General features: G+C 42.5%; 1 protein-coding gene across 18 annotated transcripts in view; it reads right to left on the bottom strand.

Moving 5' to 3' along the window:
* OSBPL1A (oxysterol binding protein like 1A) overlaps positions 1-18,588 on the bottom strand; it is a 230,497-nt gene that overhangs the window by 199,328 nt on the left and 12,581 nt on the right. For 15 of the 18 annotated variants that reach the window (XR_016214098.1, XR_016214099.1, XR_016214100.1 and 12 more), the window contains exons 2-4: positions 15,760-15,882; positions 9,288-9,373; positions 7,771-7,845 (exon numbers count right to left, since the gene is read on the bottom strand). Coding sequence is in view for 9 of the 18 variants with exons in the window: in XM_070050375.2 (XP_069906476.2) it covers positions 7,771-7,845; positions 9,288-9,373; positions 15,760-15,880 (282 nt within the window). In the remaining 9 variants the exon portion in view is untranslated. The remainder of the gene's footprint in view (positions 1-7,770; positions 7,846-9,287; positions 9,374-15,759; positions 15,883-18,588) is intronic. The other 3 variants (XM_070050376.2, XM_070050378.2, XM_089305238.1) reach the window with 1 other exon arrangement.

Below are 18,588 nucleotides of genomic sequence, written 5' to 3'. Positions count from 1 at the left end.
AAGTGCTGTTCTAACCTCTGCGAGGATGGTGCCTATGACACATGAAGTGATATCCTGGGTCACTACATGTTACACATGATTTGGGTCATAATATTTCTCATTCTTTTAAAGGTGACTTTATAGTTTAAAAAAACAATTTTAAGTAAAATCTAAAAAACACAGGGAAAAGTAAATTTTTTATCCTGGTCACTATATGGACCACAATATACATTTTGGTATTATCTCTAAACATTTTCCTATGCATAAGTTTGACTTTTTAAATATAATTTTACTTTTTAACATAGTAGTAATATGTTATATGTTTTATATCTAGGTAAATCATAATTCTTCCAGGATATTTTATATTTATATGTATATAAACATACATATATAATGTTGTCGAACACATTTTTTATAGCTGGATATTATCCTTCAGAATATCCTACCACATTTTAAAAATAGAGAAATGGTTAAGAAATCCTCTAACATCTTACTAAAGTAAATTCTTACAAAACATCTCAGCATTTCCCATCTTTAAAAAAGGTAGCATTTTGGAAGAAGTATTTTCCTATTTTACATAAAAAGTTCAAGTTAGTAAAGAAGGCAGCTTGAGCCACAGGATGCTAAAAACAATTTACAAAACACATCTGATAAGAGCCATGTAACCAGAATATATAAAGAACATTTCAATCCAACAATAAAACAAAAATTCCAATTTTAAAATGGGCAAAGATAACAATGAATAAGGTGAAAAGGAAATGATGTTTGAGGCCTGACCTCAGACTAAATCTGAAAATAAAGCCCTCCAAGTGAGGAATGCAGGCTCTCAGGCATGAGAACAACCACTGGAAAGGGTTATTTGTAGAATCAGAGTCAGTAAGCCAGAGAACACCTCAAGAGACAAGTGGCTGACTTCCTACTTAAGTGACATCAATGACACACACACTCCCAAAGAGATAAGGCACTGCCTACTTTTAAAATCTCAATGGAGAGAAAATGCTTTAAGGTTCTTCAATAGTCTGATGCAGGGATGGGTGTTTGGCACCACACTTAAGATGCTACTTGGGACACCACATCCCATGTCAGAGCCCCTGGGTATAAGTCCTGCCTCAGCTTGTGATTCTTCCTCCCTGCTAAGGCAGCAGGTGATAGCTCAAGTACTTGGATCCCTGCTACCCATGTGGGAGACCTGGATTGACCTTACAGCTCCTGGTTTTGTCCTGGCTCAGCCCAGGCTGTTGTAGACAATTGGGAAGTAACCTAGTAGATAGGAGGACTCAAACCAAAAAATAAAAGTAATAAAAAAGTTTTCTTTTAAACCTAACTATGCTTCTCTGAGCCCAAATTCAGCACCATCCTGCCTTCTTTGGCTCTTGCACAGACACCAAATGAGTTAGCTTCTTTCTCATCACCCCTCAAGCTCTGGAGTTCTTTGTACCGAGTCATCCCTGGTGTTTTATGAAAATCCAACTCCATGTACTTTCCCCTCACGGGGTACCCGTTTCAGCAGTGGAATTACATTGTTCTTTCCTGACCCTTCTAGCATAGTCTGTCCACATTCTTTTTAATTATTCCTATATCCAGATTAACTTTTTAAACAACTTTATTAAGACATAATTCACATAGCCTAATGTCACCATGTGGAAGTGTACAATTCCGTGGGTTTTAGTATATTCAGAGTTGGGCAGTGATCATCACTACCTAATTTTAGAACGTTTTAATCATCCCAAAAGCAGACACCGCATCCAAGAACAATCCCTCCCTATTCCTCCCTTCCCGAGCCCCTGGTGACCGCTCATTCACTTTCAGTCTCTACAGATCTGCCTATGCTGGGCATTTCTATAAAGGAATCCTACACTGTGAGGCCTTTTGTGCCTGGTTTCTTTCACTTAGCAAATTTTCAAGGTTCATTTATGTTGCAGCATGTATCAATTTTTCACTCTCCTGTACTAATGAATAACAGTTCACTGTGAGGGCATACTACATTTTGTTTATCCATTCGTTAACTGATGAATCTCTTGGCTGTTAGAAATAATGCTACTATGAATATTCTCATGCTGATTCTTTAAGGAAGGTGTTCTGCTACAACTATCTCAGAGAAATTCCACATGGGGCCGGCGCTGTGGCGCAGCGGGTTAAAGCCCTGGCCTGCAGTGCCAGCATCCCATATGGGCTCAGGTTCGAGACCCGGCTGCTCTACTTCCCATCCAGCTCTCTGCTATGGCCTGGGAAAGCAGAAGATGGCTCAAGTCCTTGGGCCCCTGCACCCGCATGGGAGACCCGGAAAAAGCTCCTTCCTGGCTCCTGGCTTCAGATGGGTGCAGCTCCGGCCATTGTAACCAACTGGGGAGTGAACCATCAGAGAAAGACCCCTCTCTCTCTCTCTGCCTCTCTCTCTGTGTAACTCTGACTTTCAAATAAGTAAATAAATCTTTAAAAAAAAAAAAAAAAAAACGAAATTCCACATGAAAAAAATGTACTTGCTAAGCAATTTCGTCATTCAGACTTCAGGTTTCAACAGTTACAAAGAAGAAATTTACAAACTATGCCTACTTGAACTCTTACAAGACACAAGGAGAGGTTCAAGAAAGTGACTTCAGTCTCTGGCCTCTCCCACCCCTCCCTTCTACAGCAGTGACCCCACACTAGGAAAATCTGCCAATCTGCCAACCTGCCACACGTTAACCTCCATCTGAGTCAGCAACCTAGAGAACCCAGCCCACAGTGAATGGTAATGTCTAGACTTCTACTTTGGGGGGTCATTTGTTACTAATGAAACATGCCATCTTGGACAGTGCCTTCAACACATAGGCATGAGAAGTGGTGTCCTAGAGAGCCCTAGAGGCATGTATTAACCCAGGAATGTACGTACTTTCGACATGTTAGCTGAGAGATTTCTGAGGCATGGAATGTAAGCATTTGTTTTAAATGTACATGTATCCCCAATTCCACTAAAAAATAAAGGTTGATGCCAAAATACAAATATTTAGTACATTGATTATAGCTGTATTTTTAAATTAATTATAGTTTTGATTGGAAGTATATTGGGTAGCTCATTAGTTCAGTTTAAAAAAAAATATAAGAGAAACCATGGGACACTTAGCAAAGGGCTTAGCCAGAATAGTGCTATAGGATGCCAACCTGTCATGGCAGGGCTGCCCGTGGACACTTGGGCATTGGTCATTCCTTTAAAGTTCAAAGACCAGGACTGGTATATGTATCATTGGCTGAGCCTAGCCATGTTCCGGGGAGCAGATAAGAAAGTTATGCCTGTCTTCAGATTCCCCCAAACAGAAGAGATGTGTGGAGGCTGAGCAGACAGAAACACAGAAGTCCAGTACAAAGTCATAGCTGTATTTTTAATTGATTATAAAAAGTATAAAAACTCCAGCATTCTAGCTGCACTTGAAAAATAAAGGAATAAATGCTAAGATTTTAAAACTTTCATACTATTTTTTACCAATGAACAGTAGGGGTCACTAATGTACCAAGAAAAGCCCAGAGCACTCATTAAACTTGGGGGGGGGGGGGGATTGTTTCATATATTCCAGAGGACAAGAACTCAAAGCACCTTATAATGAACCAAATCCCTTTCAATGCAACATTCTATTTATTAAATAACAAAATCTCAGAATAATATTTAAAAGTGTCTTCATGGTAAAAGATCACATCAGAACAAAATAATTCAATTATTTCATGAGTACAATCAGAAATTAAACTGTTCATGCCTGGGCACATAAATTTTATTGCCTTCCTGTGAGATGCAACCATTTAGCTCCAGCTAAATATTATTTTCTGATACAGCAGATAGCACAATAAATATGACAATGTTCAAATCAAGCTGAGATCCAATTTAGTATGCTCTCACATTCCAAGTTCAAGAAAATGACAGAAAGGGCCAAACATGTGAAGACCCACTCACAGACAACGAATGGTTTTACCTCAGTATCACAAAGATGGAGAATTAGACCTGGATTTTGTTTGTGGGAGAAGGAATACCAAAAAAAAAAAAAAAAAAAAAAAAGGCATGTGCTGATTCCTTGCAAGATTAATGTGACCATACCACGATGATTCCAACACAAGGCAGAAGATGAGTCAAAGTGCTATAAAGTCCCAGGAAAACTAGAAAAAGCACGGCTTCCTTCCAAGCGCAAGAAATCAGAAACAAATTCACAGAGATTACAAATGAACTGTGCTTTCAGGAGTGGATGTATTTGGGCCATATGGAAACAGATGGCAATAGAAACTTATCAGGTACACAGCAAAAACTGAGAAGCACAGGCTCTGAAAGGGAAACAGCAAGCAGTCCACACCATCGGCAGCTCATGCCTGAAAACCAGCAGAGTCCAGCATGGCAGTAAACCTACTGCTTACTGTTTCAACCAGCACTTCTTTCTCACCTTTAGTAAGACCCCGTATCTGTTTCACCAGAGTCAACATGAACAAATGGGCATGAACAGTGTGAAATGCACTAATTCTCACATGGTTAGTGCATTTTACTGGGTTGACTTACAATTTATATAAAAATTCATTAAATCTAGTCATTAGAACCATGAAAACTGAAACATTAACAAATTCTTTCTTCTATAACCTGTGAAAAATGCATATATACTTCCAATTGTGTGTTTATACAAAAACTATTTGGGATCACACGACTTAACAGTCAATAAAAAGTGTCAACGAACACACTCTACCACATAGTTAATTTGCAGATCATTAAAAACTTAGGTCAATGAGATGAAGTGACTTATGGCTATAATGGCTCACAGAGCTCAAAGAACTGTTATACTGAAAGGTAAGTATAAAACTGGCAAAACTATTTCACAGTGCTAGACATTCACTACAGGTAAGAAATCAAAAGGTAGGGCCAGTTCAAGTCCCAGCTGCTCCACTTCTGATCCAGCTCTCTGCTATGGCCTGGAGAAAGCAGCAGAAAATGGTCCATGTGCTTGGGCCCCTGCACCCACATGGAAGACCTGGAAGAAGCTCCTGGCTTCAGGTTGGCCCAGCTCTGGCTGTTGCAGCCATTAGGGGAGTGAACCAACAGATGGACAATCTCTCTCTTTTCCACTGCCTCTGCCTCTCTATAACTCTGTCTTTCAAGTAAATAAATCTTGAGAGAGGAAGGAAGAGAGGGAGGGAGGGAGGGAGTAAAGAAAGAAATCAAGAGGTAGTTATTCAACAGGCATCGCTAGAACTTCAGATTAGAATATCAGGAGACTTGAGCCTTCCAGCCACAGGCTCTTACCTTTCTCCTACTTTCCCGAAAATTTACCAGGGCAAGCTTGTCAGAGACAACCAGTAGCTTTGCTGCCAGAGCAAACTGACCTGATTTAGAGTAACAGGGAAAAACCCATGCCAAAAGGCAAGATCAGTAACAGCAGCAAAATCTGTAGGAAACAAATGGAAAACCTACAAGTCTGGCACCATGAAGTGACTTTTCCCATAAGAGGACATAGTTTTTATTGATGCTGTGCCAACCTGTCACAAATGTGGCAACTTAAAACAGATTTATTCTCAGATATCTGAAACAGAACTCACTGGGTAAGGTCAAAATGTATAGAGCTGTGTTTTTTTTGTTTTTGTGCCCCGCCCCACCTCCCCCCCAGAAATCCTAGAGGAGAATTTTCTTCCATGCTTCTCCAGCTTCTAAAGGTTGATCACATTCCTCGGCTCAGGGTCCCTTCTTCTAGTTCCTAAGCCAACAACACTTTCATGGGCATATCTCCTTTAACTCCCTTTTAGATTTCTAAGGACCTTGTGATTACCTTTGGCCCACTCAGATTAATCCAAAATAATTTTCCTATTTTAAAGTCAGCTGATTAACAACCTCAATTACACTTGCAATTTTCATTTCTCCTTGCCAGGTAACCAAACATACTCACAAGTGTCCCAGAGGAAGCCATGGACATTCTTGGAGGACCAACATTCTGCCTAACACATAGGGCAAATGGCAAAACCATTCAACACTGAGACAGGAGGAACCTGGAAATGAAAGAACCAAAATAGTAGATTCCCTTCCTACTTACTAAGCTGCTGAAAAACTTCACACACATGCAGGGAAAATGAGAGAGGGCCATGCAGAAAGAGCAGGGCCAGAAATGAGAAACATCTTAACACTGAAAGTGCTCTCTAACCTAAAAACAAATCCACAAGCAGTGAGTAGAAGCCCTACAGGATTGGGTATTTGAGCCTGTCACTATCCAAACACTGGCTGACCAGTAAGCTATGCCCACAAAGGGGTAAACAAATTTAAAAAGAAAAAACTAACCAGTAACATCAGCTGACCAGACTATTCCAGATTCCATACATTAAAGGCCAGACAAGTTAATAAATTTAACTAAAATAGCACAAGATCTGAATGTTGAAAACTTTAAAACACCATTATTTAAAATAAACATTCAAATAAACAAGGAGACAGGGATTTATTATGTTCAGGGATTAGAAAACTTAATATTGTCAAGATGGCAATTCAAGACAACATAATTTCCAGTAAAATTCTAAAGTCTTTCTATAGAAATTGACAAGATTATCCTAAAATTTATATGGAAATATAAAGAACTAAGAATAGCCAAAATAGTTTTGAAAAGATCAGTTGGAGAGCAAACAGAACTCGATATCAAAACTTAATTATAGGGGCCGGCACTGTAGCGCAGTGGGTTGACGCCCTGGCCTGAAGCGCCAGCATCATGTGTGGTCGCCGGATCTAGTCCCGGCTACTCCTCTTCCAATCCAGCTCTCTGCTGTGGCCTGGGAAAGCAGAAGATGGTCCAAGTCCTTGGGCCCCTGCACCCACGTGGGAGACCCGGAGGAAGCTCCTGGCTCCTGGCTTCAGATCGCCACAGCTCTGGCCATTGTGGCCATCTGGGGAGTGAACCAGCAGATGGAAGACTTCTCTGTCTCTACTTCTCTCTATAACTCTTTCAAAAAATAAAATAAATCTTAAAAAAAAAACCTTAATTATAAAACTACTGTAATAAAGTGGTGTAAGGATAGAGACGCAGATCAATGGGAAAAAAAAAAAAAAACAGAAAATCTAGAAATAAACCCTTACATTTATCATTAACTGATTTTCAACAAAGATGCCTAGGCAATGCAATGCCAAAAGATGTCTTTCCAATAAATGGTGCCTGGATAACAAAACGTGGTGGATCTGTTCACTGGAATATCATTCTTTCATAAAGAGGAACAACCAACCAAACATGCCATGGCACATATGAACCTCTACAGCATTATGCTGAACCAAAGAAGCCAGACACAGAAGTCTGTATGATGTCATTTCTAAGAAATGATGCAGAAGGGCAAATGTCTAGAGACAGAAGACAAACCAGTGGTAGTCTGAGGCTGGAGATGGGGGCAGGGAATGAATGTAAACAGGCAGCAGGAAACTTTCTGAGATGAAAGGAATGTTCTCAAACTAGATTGTAATGACGGTTTCACCACTTTGTGAAAGTATTAAGAGTAAGAAGAGCTTCACATAATGTGAATTGCACCTCACTGAAGCCATCTTTAAAAAGGAATAGAAAGTCAGGAGTGCCCCACCGCTGAGGTCCACAAGCACAGATGAGTGACCTCCTACCAGGTGTATGAGAAAGCGGGCGGCTCACGACACTGGTGCTTGACCTCTCAGTCCAGCTCCAAGATGTTGTGCCCTTTTGACCCAAAGTGCTGGCATATACAAGTTTGTAATGGCTTATTCCAGTTGCCAGACAGATGGTTATAACACAGAAAACATTCACAACTGCTCTTCCAAATATTTCATTTGCAAACACTGAACAACAATGTTTTCACCTTTCGTCCCGTAAAGGCAGCTCGATGAAGTGGCGTGTCTCCCATGTCGTTCAACACATTCACTTCTGCACCAGCCTGGCAAACATGAAAATGTTAAGTATCTTCCACATGCCAAGAAATACACAAAGGTGAAAATAATTCCCTAAAAAAAATGTTAAATATTTCAGAAATTAAAATGATTAACATTGCTTGGTTGTCAATGAAAATAAATCAACTCAAAGTGAAAGTAAATATTTGGTTTCCTGAAAAGTAAAAATGTACCTGATAGGATAAAAAGCTTCTTTAAAAAATCTATACACTTGTGCTTCTTCTTTAGATGCAATCCCATGGGAGGAAAAACAACAAAATGTGTCTGAATGAAATAATACCCTGTTTCCTTCTCAAGCAATTTAACATGCTTTCGGGTTTAATAATAATAATAAAAAAAAGCCATCACACATAAATATATAGATGAGCTGTAAAATAAGCCCAGTTTCAGAAATATCAGAGGTAGGTGTTTAGCAAAAGCACTTAGTCACTGCTTGACATGCACATATCCCGTTATCAGAATGCCTGGTCTGAATCAGTTACTCTGCTTCTAATTCAGCTTCCTGCTAATGTGCATCCTGGGAGGCAGAAGATGATGGCTCAAGTATGTGGTTCCCTGCCATTCACACAGGAGACCCAAATAATATTCTAAGTTCCTGACTTCAGCCTGACCCAACCCTCACTATTATAGGTATCTTGGAAGTGAACTAGTGATGGAAGATTTCTTCTGTCTCTGTTTCTCCCTTTGCCTTCCAAATAAAAGGAAAATAAATAAAAAGAAACATCAATATGAAAATTTATTCATCAGAATTGAGAAATATAAGCTCAATTCTTATTAAGTACAATGTGTACTATGAAATTCTGACATTTTTCAATTTATAAATGCATTTTTTCAACTATCATGCTCAAAAACTGAAAATAGTATCTTCATTAATATGCACATTTTTGCAATTTTAAAGTCAATAATATAAAATTCATGATTAAAGATTGACAATTTAATTAAACTAGAACAATTAAGTATCTTTAGTAATGAGCTTTTTTTGTTTTAATGATTTATTTATTTTACTTGAAAGGCAGAGTTAAAGAGAGAGGGGAGAGAAAGAGAGAAGATAAACACAGAGTGCCCAACCTTCCATCTGCTGGTTAACTTCCCAATGGCCAGGGCTGTGCCAGGCTGAAGCCAGGAGTTTCTTCCGGGTCTCCCACTTGGATGGTAGGGGGCCAAGCACTTGGGCCATCTTCCACTGCTTTCCCAATTGCACTATCAGGGAGCTGGATCAGAAGTAGAGCAGCCAGGATTCAAACTGGCACCTATATGTGGTGCCAGGGTTGTAGGAAGCAGCTTAACCCACTACACTACAACACTGGACCCCAATACATTGCTTTAAATAAACCATTATGACTCAGTGATTTTTCTTAGGCGTGCATTTTACAATGTCCACACTAATGGTATTTATTAGAGTAGTTAAAAAAAAAAGTTATAAAAAGACCTTCAACAAGTCCTGGACCACTTGTCTATGTCCAAAATAGCATGCCAGATGAAGAGGTGTCCAGCCCAAATTAGACTTACTTCTTCCTAAAAATGGAAAAAGATAAGGTAGTTTTAGATAATATTTAGGTAATTTTACAATAAGTTGAATTTCTCCTTAACAGACAACTTTCATTCCTGGGCGATGGCTCTCCTTCCCTCACACCACACTGCTGAACAAAGAGACATGACAACACGAGATGTGTAAGGAGCATAATGGGTCAGAACCCACAAGACCCAGCTCTGCTGCCACCTTTCTAACTCAATGTCCTCATCCCTGGAGGATAGAGGGGGACATGATGGGGCTCTAGTAGGCTGTCAGCCCTAAGGTTCTAAGCCTGTGACCACCTTGCCATTAGCTAGCAAAAACGTGGTTCTTTTGGTATAATGGCTCATGAGAACAACTCTCTGAAAAGCTGCACCACAAAAGAAATCACTAAAGAGTATTCTCTGAAGTGTTTGGTAATTTGTTAGCTCTGCATCTAATGACTGAATAGAGTCTTTGGCGTCAGATAAAATCCCAGCTATTAAGGATATTGGGTTACCAGAGTGATAGAGAGTCAACTAGATAACCAGAATCAAAGTTAAAAGTTAAAAGCAATGAAATCAGATCCTAGCAGTAGGCATGAGGAGAGGTATAAAACAACTGAGTGCTACAAAAACTAACCTACATCATTTAATTCAATTAAAAAAGAGGGCATCATAGCTTTAGAGCCGAGACAGCTCCAAAAGCTTGCCAAGAAACAAATCAGGTTGGAGAGAACACAGCCTACTCCAATTCCCAAAGCCCACACCCTGGAGGTCCATCACAGCCTAGGAGCATGCTGTCCCAGGCACTGTGAGGGAGAGGCTCTTGGCTTAGTAGCTCAAGTGGACAGTAGTACTTTATCCAACCCACCTGTCACCCTCAGCTCCTGGATTTCAGGTTCCAAACCAACAAAAATCCCAGCCCAGCTACCAGTTTGTACATACCCACAACAGGCCTCTTACCGCCCCTGTTCTCACCACAAGTGACTGTGGCTGCCACAGTTCCTGCATGTCATCTACCCAAACTCCTACATCTGCTTCCCCTTAAGTGAGTGCTGTCTAGAACCTCTAATTACATAGTAAGAGCCTCTGTCTGTTTCACTGAACATATCTTTTGTCTTCTGTTCTTTAATGAAACCTAATTCTTTAGATAATGGACCTTCTTGGGGAACAGCATTGTGGCATAGCAGGCAAAGCTACTGCCTGTGACTCTGGCATCCCATATGGGCACCAGCTCATGTCCTGGTGTTCCACCTCCCATCTACCTCCCTGCTAATGCCCTGGGAAAAGCAGCTAGAGATGGCCCAAGTGTGTGGATCACTGCTATCCATTTGGGACACCAAGATGAAGTTACTGGCTTTGACCTGGCCCAGCCCTAGCTGTTGCAGCCATTTGGAGAGTGAACCAGTGGATGGAAGACCTCTCTGTCTCTCCCTCTCTCTGTGTTCTCCCTCTCTCTGTGTAACTCTGCTTTTCAAATTAAAAAATGAATCTTAAGATAATGGTCCCTCCTTGTTCCTCAGTTGTAGACCCTATTGTCACATCCCCACTGTACCTCACTGAGCAGAGGTATGTGAATCTGACAAAACCTGCTGCTGTCCTTGGTCAATGACATCTCCACTCACATCCTAACCCCTCCTTTGAGCCATAGCTCCTTCCAATGCCTGCTCCGCTGCCATCTGCCAGCCTCCCAATGACTCATCCCTCGTCAAATAACTTTGGGCAACACAGACTCTCCCCATAGCAAATCTTGCCACTATTCCAGGGAGATTGACTACTTAATCAATTATCTGCTATCTCAGTTTCTCAGCCTCCCTGCTTTTTCACCAACTGTGCCCATGTTCAATATCAGAGCAAGAGTGCCATCAGGAAGATAGATGCACCAGACCCTGCACCAGACCCCCAACATTCCAGCTTTTCAGGCAGCGATAGCCTGACCTGTTGTCTAACTTGATCAGCCCCTCAGCTCCTTAATCACCACCACACATGTAAATACTTCCCATCTTCACTGCCTTCAGTTAATCCAGGGCACATTTCTTCATGCCTCACGTCAACCTGTCTTTATCAACATCCCCAATGTTCTTACTCCACTACTTTTATCAGAGCAGCCTAAAAAAATCACCAAAGCCCGGTAACACAACAGCTCACTTCTTAACCACACCTAGGTTGCTAACTTATGGAGAAGAGCAAAATGGAACCCTGCTGACTTTAGCACCATCAAGTTACAATGCCACACCTCAGCCAGAGAGTGCTACCACCTCACTCTATCACTGCCCAGCATAATCCACAGCTCTTCCTAGCTGCCACAGTCTTGCTCTCTCCCGTCACTGTTACTTCCTCCCAAGTATCATCTGGAAGCTCTGTTTTCTGACTGCTTCATTATCAGTAACCACAAAACTGTTCTTTTCAGGTCCTCTCCCATTGCTTTGTTTGCATGCTGACTACTTTAAAAACTGTCTCCAAAATACCTCTGTTTGGATGACACAGGGTACCACATGTTCACAAGGTATGGAGCTGAACTCATCCTGCACATTACACACATACACACACACACACACACACAAACTACCCACACCTCCATGTGTGTTGTGTGTGTTCATTACTCATTGTCCTGCTATTCACCTATTTCTATTTTTTTTTTTGAAGATTTACTTATTTATTTGAAAGTCAGAGTTACACACAGAGAGGAGAGGCAGAGAGGCAGAGGTTGGAGGGGAAGAGGTCTTCCATTCGATGATTCACACTTCAATCGGCTGCAACGGCCGGAGCTGCGCCAATCTGAAGCCAGGAGCCAGGAGCCTCCTCTGGGTCTCCCACATGGGTGCAGGGGTCCAAGGACCTGGGCCATCTTCTATTGCTTTCCCAGGCCATGCAGAGAGCTGGATTGGAAGTGAAGCAGCTGGGTCTCACACCAGTGCCCATATGGGATGCTGGTGCTTCAGGACAGGGTGTTAACCCACTGCACCACAGCGCCAGCCCCACACCCTATCTCTCATACCACACAGCTTCACCTTTGCCACTTTCTCCTTTTGAGTCCCACTCCAAGTGAGTTCTATTGATTCTAGCACCAAATACTAATTACATCTACTTTTCCCCACTCCCATTGTTTCCAAAACCATTTAACCCATAATAGTCGAACTTATACCAACTTCTGAACTGTTTCATAACATTTCATGTTTCGAAATGGAAATCTGGATCAAGAAATTAAAATTCTCAAAATCCTAAATTACTTTTATAGTACTTCAAACACCTTTTACTCTACTTTATCCTTTCAGGTATCTTTTAAAAAAAAAAAAAGATTTATTGAGTAATTTGAAAGAGTTATACAGAGAGAGAAGAGGCAGAGAAAGAGAGAGGGAGGGAGGTCTTCCATCCGACGGGTCACTCCTCAATTGACTGCAACGGCCAGAGCTGCGCCAATCCGAAGCCAGGAGCCTCCTTTGAGTCTCCCATGTGGGTGCAGGGGCCCAAGGACCTGGGCCATCTTCCACTGCTTTCCCAGGCCATAGCAGAGAGCTGGATTGGAAATGGAGCAGCTGTGACTCAGCCCATATGGGAGCCAACGCCGCTGGCCCCAGCCCAGGTATTTTTTATAAAAAACTGTGTTCCGTGACTCTGGCTCCTGACTCCAGCTCCGTGCTCACCACACCAACAAGGAGATGCAGACACCAGAAGGCAGCAGTGATGGTTCAAGTGACTGAGTCTCGGCAACCCACAGGGAGACCTGGACTACTATGTTCCTGGCTCACAGCTTCATCCCAGCCAGTATAAGCTTTTGTGGGAGAGAACCAGCTAATGAGAGCTTGCTGTCTGTGTCACTCACTCTCTAATAAGTAAATTGTGTCCAATGAATAAGAAATGTTAAGTTATAAAAAGAACAGTGCCCTAAACTGATGAAATCTTTACTTAATATATACTGAATCGATCTTCTGTATATAAAGATAATTGAAAATGAATCTTGATGTGAATGGAATGGGAGAGGGTGCGGGAGATGGGAGGGGTGCAAGTGGGAGGGAAATTATTGGGGGGTAGCCAATGTAATCCATAAACTGTACTTTGGAAATTTATATTTACTAAATAAAAAAGAACAGTGCCCTAAATTAGAATATTAAAACAATGAAGCCCTCTCTCTGCAACCCCTACCCCACCACAGTTGCGGCACAGCAGGTTAAGCCACGGCTTGTGATGCCAGCAACCCATACTAGAGTGCTGGTTCAAGTCCTGGCTGCTTCACTTCTGATGCAGTTCCCTGCTAATGAACCTGGGAAAGCAGCAGATGATGGTCCCAAGTACTAGGGCCCCTGCCATCTGTACGGAATACATGGATGAAGTTCCTCGCTCCTGGCTTCAGCCTGGCACAGGCCTGGCAGTTGTGGCCATTTGGGGGAATGAACCAGTGAATCAAAGATTTCTGTCTCTCCCTGTCATGCTGCCTTTCAAATAAATAAATCTATAAAAAGAAAATAAAAGAAAACAAATACTGGGAAACACTAACAGACATTACTGAGTAATATCTGAATAACTATGGACTTCCCAGTAAAGTGATAATATTCCATAGAATGAGCTATTGAGACTACCAACATAAACACTTACTCTGCTGAAACTCATTATTTCTTGGAACGTCACTCATAAGTATGTTATGCTTACATATTTATTTTATTTGCAACAATGACTCACGTGAGCAAGATAGGACACTAAGCCCATACTTAGAACACAGCAACTGTTGCAAGAACACTTAACAGTACTTGCCATAGTCTCAGGATTTTGAAAGAAAAAAAAAAAAAGAAAGCCCAGAAATACCAGGAAGGAATCCGCACACATGGAAACAGTGCTCACATCCAGTCTTGCCCACCCCTCACTCTTCCCTTCGGTCAGATACCACATGATGTCTTTCCTCTGCATAAACCCTTCAAATCACCCGTAAGACAAAATCTGACAAGTTATGAGGTGAAATTTTGAAAATGCATTAACATGCTTCTCACTTTTACATTTACAAGTAGATGACTTTGCACTAATTAGCTTGAGGCAACTGCGTGGGGGGCATGTAGACAGAAAAGAGTCATGGAGGATTTTCAAATATTTTTGGCATTCAAAATAGACCCCTGAGGTCAACATTAGGAGCTTGTGTCTACGGAAGGATGGGGAGAGACTTTTAAATCCTTTTAACAAACTCAGACTTTACTTGTTTCCAGGCAACTTAGATCAGTTTTTTCCCATACTGCTATATAATACTCCTTCCCCACTGAGGGGGAAGTCATGAAGTTTGCTGGTTTGCTGCTCTAGGATAGGAAGAAAAGGTGACAAAATATGCCTACCTTAAGCCTGCAATTCCTGGAGTAGAGGGATTGTGGGAGAGAAAAAGACAGAAGATCAGCATATGGCTCCTAATCTTAAGCCCAGAAAGTGAGATAAATTGAAAGGACACCGAGAACAGGCAAGATACATCTGGGATACTAGGAAAAAATCCCCTAGCCAGCCTCCCACCCTAGAGCCCACCTGCAAAGTGGATCCTTCACAATCAAGTCCATAGTGCAGTCAGCGGGAAGGATAACTTGGCTAACCAGAGCTGTTCCAGGCTCCCATGTGTCACTGAGTTCCCACACACTACCCTCCCAAGACAGCAACAGGAGTGTGGCCAAATGGAGCTTGCAAGTCTAGGCCAAGGGCCAGAGGCACCTGTGTCACAGAGGCTCAGGGTGACACCAAGCCAAAAAGAGCTAAGATGAGTCTTTTGAGATAGCCAAGGAACAACATCTGTATCACAGGACAAACCAAGAGAAAAACCAGGGTCAACTTTGAACCTTAGTTTTGCCTTAGCTGCAAATGCTTTTGAAACGCTAAGAAACCAAGGATCAATGACCAAATGAAGGCTTCTTCACAGACTAGAGGTCACCTTTGCCTGCACTGAGCACACCGTAAAGCTCACTTCAAACCTGAATGTCAATTTAGAGGAGATGGGGCCGGCGCCGCGGCTCACTAGGCTAATCCTCTGCCTTGCGGCGCCGGCACACCAGGTTCTAATCCCGGTTGGGGCGCCGGATTCTCTCCCGGTTGCCCCTCTTCCAGGCCAGCTCTCTGCTGTGGCTCGGGAGTGCAGAGGAGGATGGCCCAAGTGCTTGGGCCCTGCACCCCATGGGAGACCAGGATAAGTACCTGGCTCCTGCCATCGGATCAGCGTGGTGCGCCGGCCACAGCGAGTACTGAGGTCCCTGCCACACACATGGAAGATCTGAATAGAGTTCCAGGTTCCTGGCTTCTTGTAGCCATTTGGGGAGCAAATCAGTGAATGGAAGACCTCTGTCTCTCCCTCTCTTCTGAAACTCTGCCTTTCATATAAATAATTAATCTTTAAGGAAAAAAACCCATCATTTAAAAATGTTATATACATATATATTTTAAAAGCTCACCTTTGCAATTAATGTCAGCAACTGCTGCATTCCTCTCCATGCTTTGCAATAGTTGTCTTACTTCTTCAGTGTTGCCATTTCTGGCATGATGAAGAAGCTGTTGTTCCACTTCGGTATTCATTTCTGGATTAAAAAAATAATAGCATAATTAGCTTTTAGATATTACCTAGATATTAGATAGAAAGAAGAAAACCATCTTCACTTTACAGCTAACTAGATAAACACATGAACTAACTAAAAGTAAGAGGGCCAGAACTCAACCCTAAGACTCCTTAACCTTATTACCAAGGAAGTACTCTAGATCAAGTTTCTTAACTTCTCAAAGCCTAGTTTCCTCATTTACAAAATACAACTAACCTCATGAGCTGCTATAAGACTCTATATGTGGCTGGTGCTGTGGCTCAATAGGTTAATCCTCCACCTAGCAGCGTTGGCAAACCGGGTTCTAGTCCCGGTCGGGGCGCCGGACTCTCTCCCGGTTGCCCCTCTTCCAGGCCAGCTCTCTGCTGTGGTCAGGGAGTGCAGTGGAGGATGGCCCAAGTGCTTGGGCCCTGCACCCCATGGGAGACCAGGATAAGTACCATGCTCCTGCCATCGGATCAGCACGGTGCGCCGGCCACAGCGCGCCAGCCATGTTGGCCATTGGAGGGTGAACCAAGAGCAAAAGGAAGACCTTTCTCTCTGTCTCTCTCTCTATCTACTCTGCCTGTCAAAAAAAAAAAAAAAAAAAAAAGATTCTGTATGTGAAACACTCACCAAATATGTAAATATTTATCATTGTGTTAATAACTAGACAAGTTAAAACATAGCATTCTCATAGAAATACTTTAAGACTAAAATGTGCATTAATACATTAATACCAAAAAACCTACTCTGAATAGAAAAAATAAATAAATTCTAACTAAGGACTCTAGAGTGACTATACTTAAATAGTTTTCTCTCATATTATCTTACCAAGCCCAAATTAAATAGATAAAGTTTCAAATTCAGGGGCCGGCACCATGGTGTAGCAGGTTAAGCCACTGTCTGCAGTGCCCACAGCTCATATGGGTTTGGGTCTCAGCTGCTCTGCTTCTGATCCAGCTCCCTGCTAATGTTCCCAGGAAAATAGTGGAGGAAGGCCCAAACCTTGGGCCACTGCTCCCACATGGGAGATCTGAAAGAAGCTCCTGGCTTCAGACCAACCCAGTCCTTGTTGCCATTTGGGGAGTGAACCAGCAGATGGAAAATCTCTAACTCTTTCAAATAAATAAATCTTTTTTAAAAAAGGTGCAAATTTAAAGCATTTACATCAAAATGGGCAAATATTTTTTATAGCTTATTTATTTGAAAGGCAGATACAGGGAGGCAGGGAGGGAGAGAGGAAGAGAGGGAGAGAGGGAGAGAGGGAGAGGGGGGAGAGGGGGAGAGGGGGAGAGGGGGACAGGGGGACAGGGGGACAGAGGGAGGTTTCCATCCACTGATTCACTTCCTAAAGGCCACAATGGCTGGAGCTGGGCCAATCCAAAGCCAGGAGCTTCTTCCACATCTCCCATAGGGGTACAGAGGCCCAAACACTTGGGCCAACCTCTACTGCTTTCCCAGGCCATAGCAGAGAGCTAGTTTGAAAGTGGAGCAGCGGGGGCTGGCGTTGCAGCTTACTAGGCTAATCCTCTGCCTTGTGGCGCCGGCACACCAGGTTCTAGTCCCGGTTGGGGCGCCGGATTCTCTCCCGGTTGCCCCTCTTCCAGGCCAGCTCTCTGCTGTGGCCCGGGAGTGCAGAGGAGGATGGCCCAAGTCCTTGGGCCCTGCACCCCATGCGAGACCAGGAGAAGCACTTGGCTCCTGCCATAAGATCAGCGTGGTGCGCCGGCCACAGCGCGCCAGCCGCAGCGCACCGGCTGTGGTGGCCATTGGAGGGTGAACCAACAGCAAAGGAAGACCTTTCTCTCTGTCTCTCTCACTGTCCACTCTGCCTGTAAAAAAAAAAAATGTGAAACAACTGGGAAAAGACAAATTATTCAGATTAAAAAGTTAAAAAATGAAAACAAATATCCTTGGAGATTAGAAGACATTATATCCTGTAAAACAACCTAAATAAGATGCTACGCTAAAAATACAAAATTCTGAAAATTAAAAATGGTAAAAAAAAAAAAACTCAACAGGCAATGGGCCTTTAGCCAAGTTGTTAAGACACCCACATCCCAGCTTGCGCCATGGCTCACTTGATTAATCCTCCACCTGCGGTGCTGGCATCCCATATGGGAGCCGGGTTCTAGTCCCAGCTGCTCCTCTTCCAGTCCAGCTCTCTGCTGTGGCCCAGGAAAGCAGTGGAGGATGGCCCAAGTGCTTGGGCCCCTGCATCTGTATGAGAGACCAGGAGGAAGCCCCTGGCTCCTGGCTTCAGATCAGCACAGTGTTGGCCATAGCAGCCATTTGGGGAGTGAACCAATGGTACGAAGACCTTTCTCTCTGTCTCTCTCTCACTGTCTATAACTACCTGTCAAAAAAAAAAAAAAAAAAAAAAAACACTGCAACAGCAACAGTCCAAAGGTTCTCAACACATAAATAAGACAGAAATGCTAATTACCTTAATTTGATCATTATACATTGTATACATGCATTTAATTATCAATTACCATACTGTATCCCATAAATGTGTGCAAATATTATATGTCAATTTGAACAGAAAATATAAGAAAATCGAGAGGACTGGTCCAGGGCCGATATTGCAGCGCAACAGATTGAGTCCACCAGCCTCTGTGTGTGTGTGTGTGTGTGTGTGTGTGTGTCCCCCTCTAACTCTGCCTTTCAGATAAAAACAAATGTTAAAAAAAAAGAGGGCTGGCG

The sequence above is a fragment of the Oryctolagus cuniculus genome, chromosome 10 (genome assembly GCF_051225735.1).
Source record: "Oryctolagus cuniculus isolate XC-2025 breed Fujian yellow rabbit chromosome 10, ASM5122573v1, whole genome shotgun sequence".
Classification (NCBI taxonomy): Eukaryota; Metazoa; Chordata; class Mammalia; order Lagomorpha; family Leporidae; genus Oryctolagus; species Oryctolagus cuniculus.
Note: the sequence above shows the minus strand (reverse complement) of the source record. Positions and strands in the feature narration are given on the sequence as shown.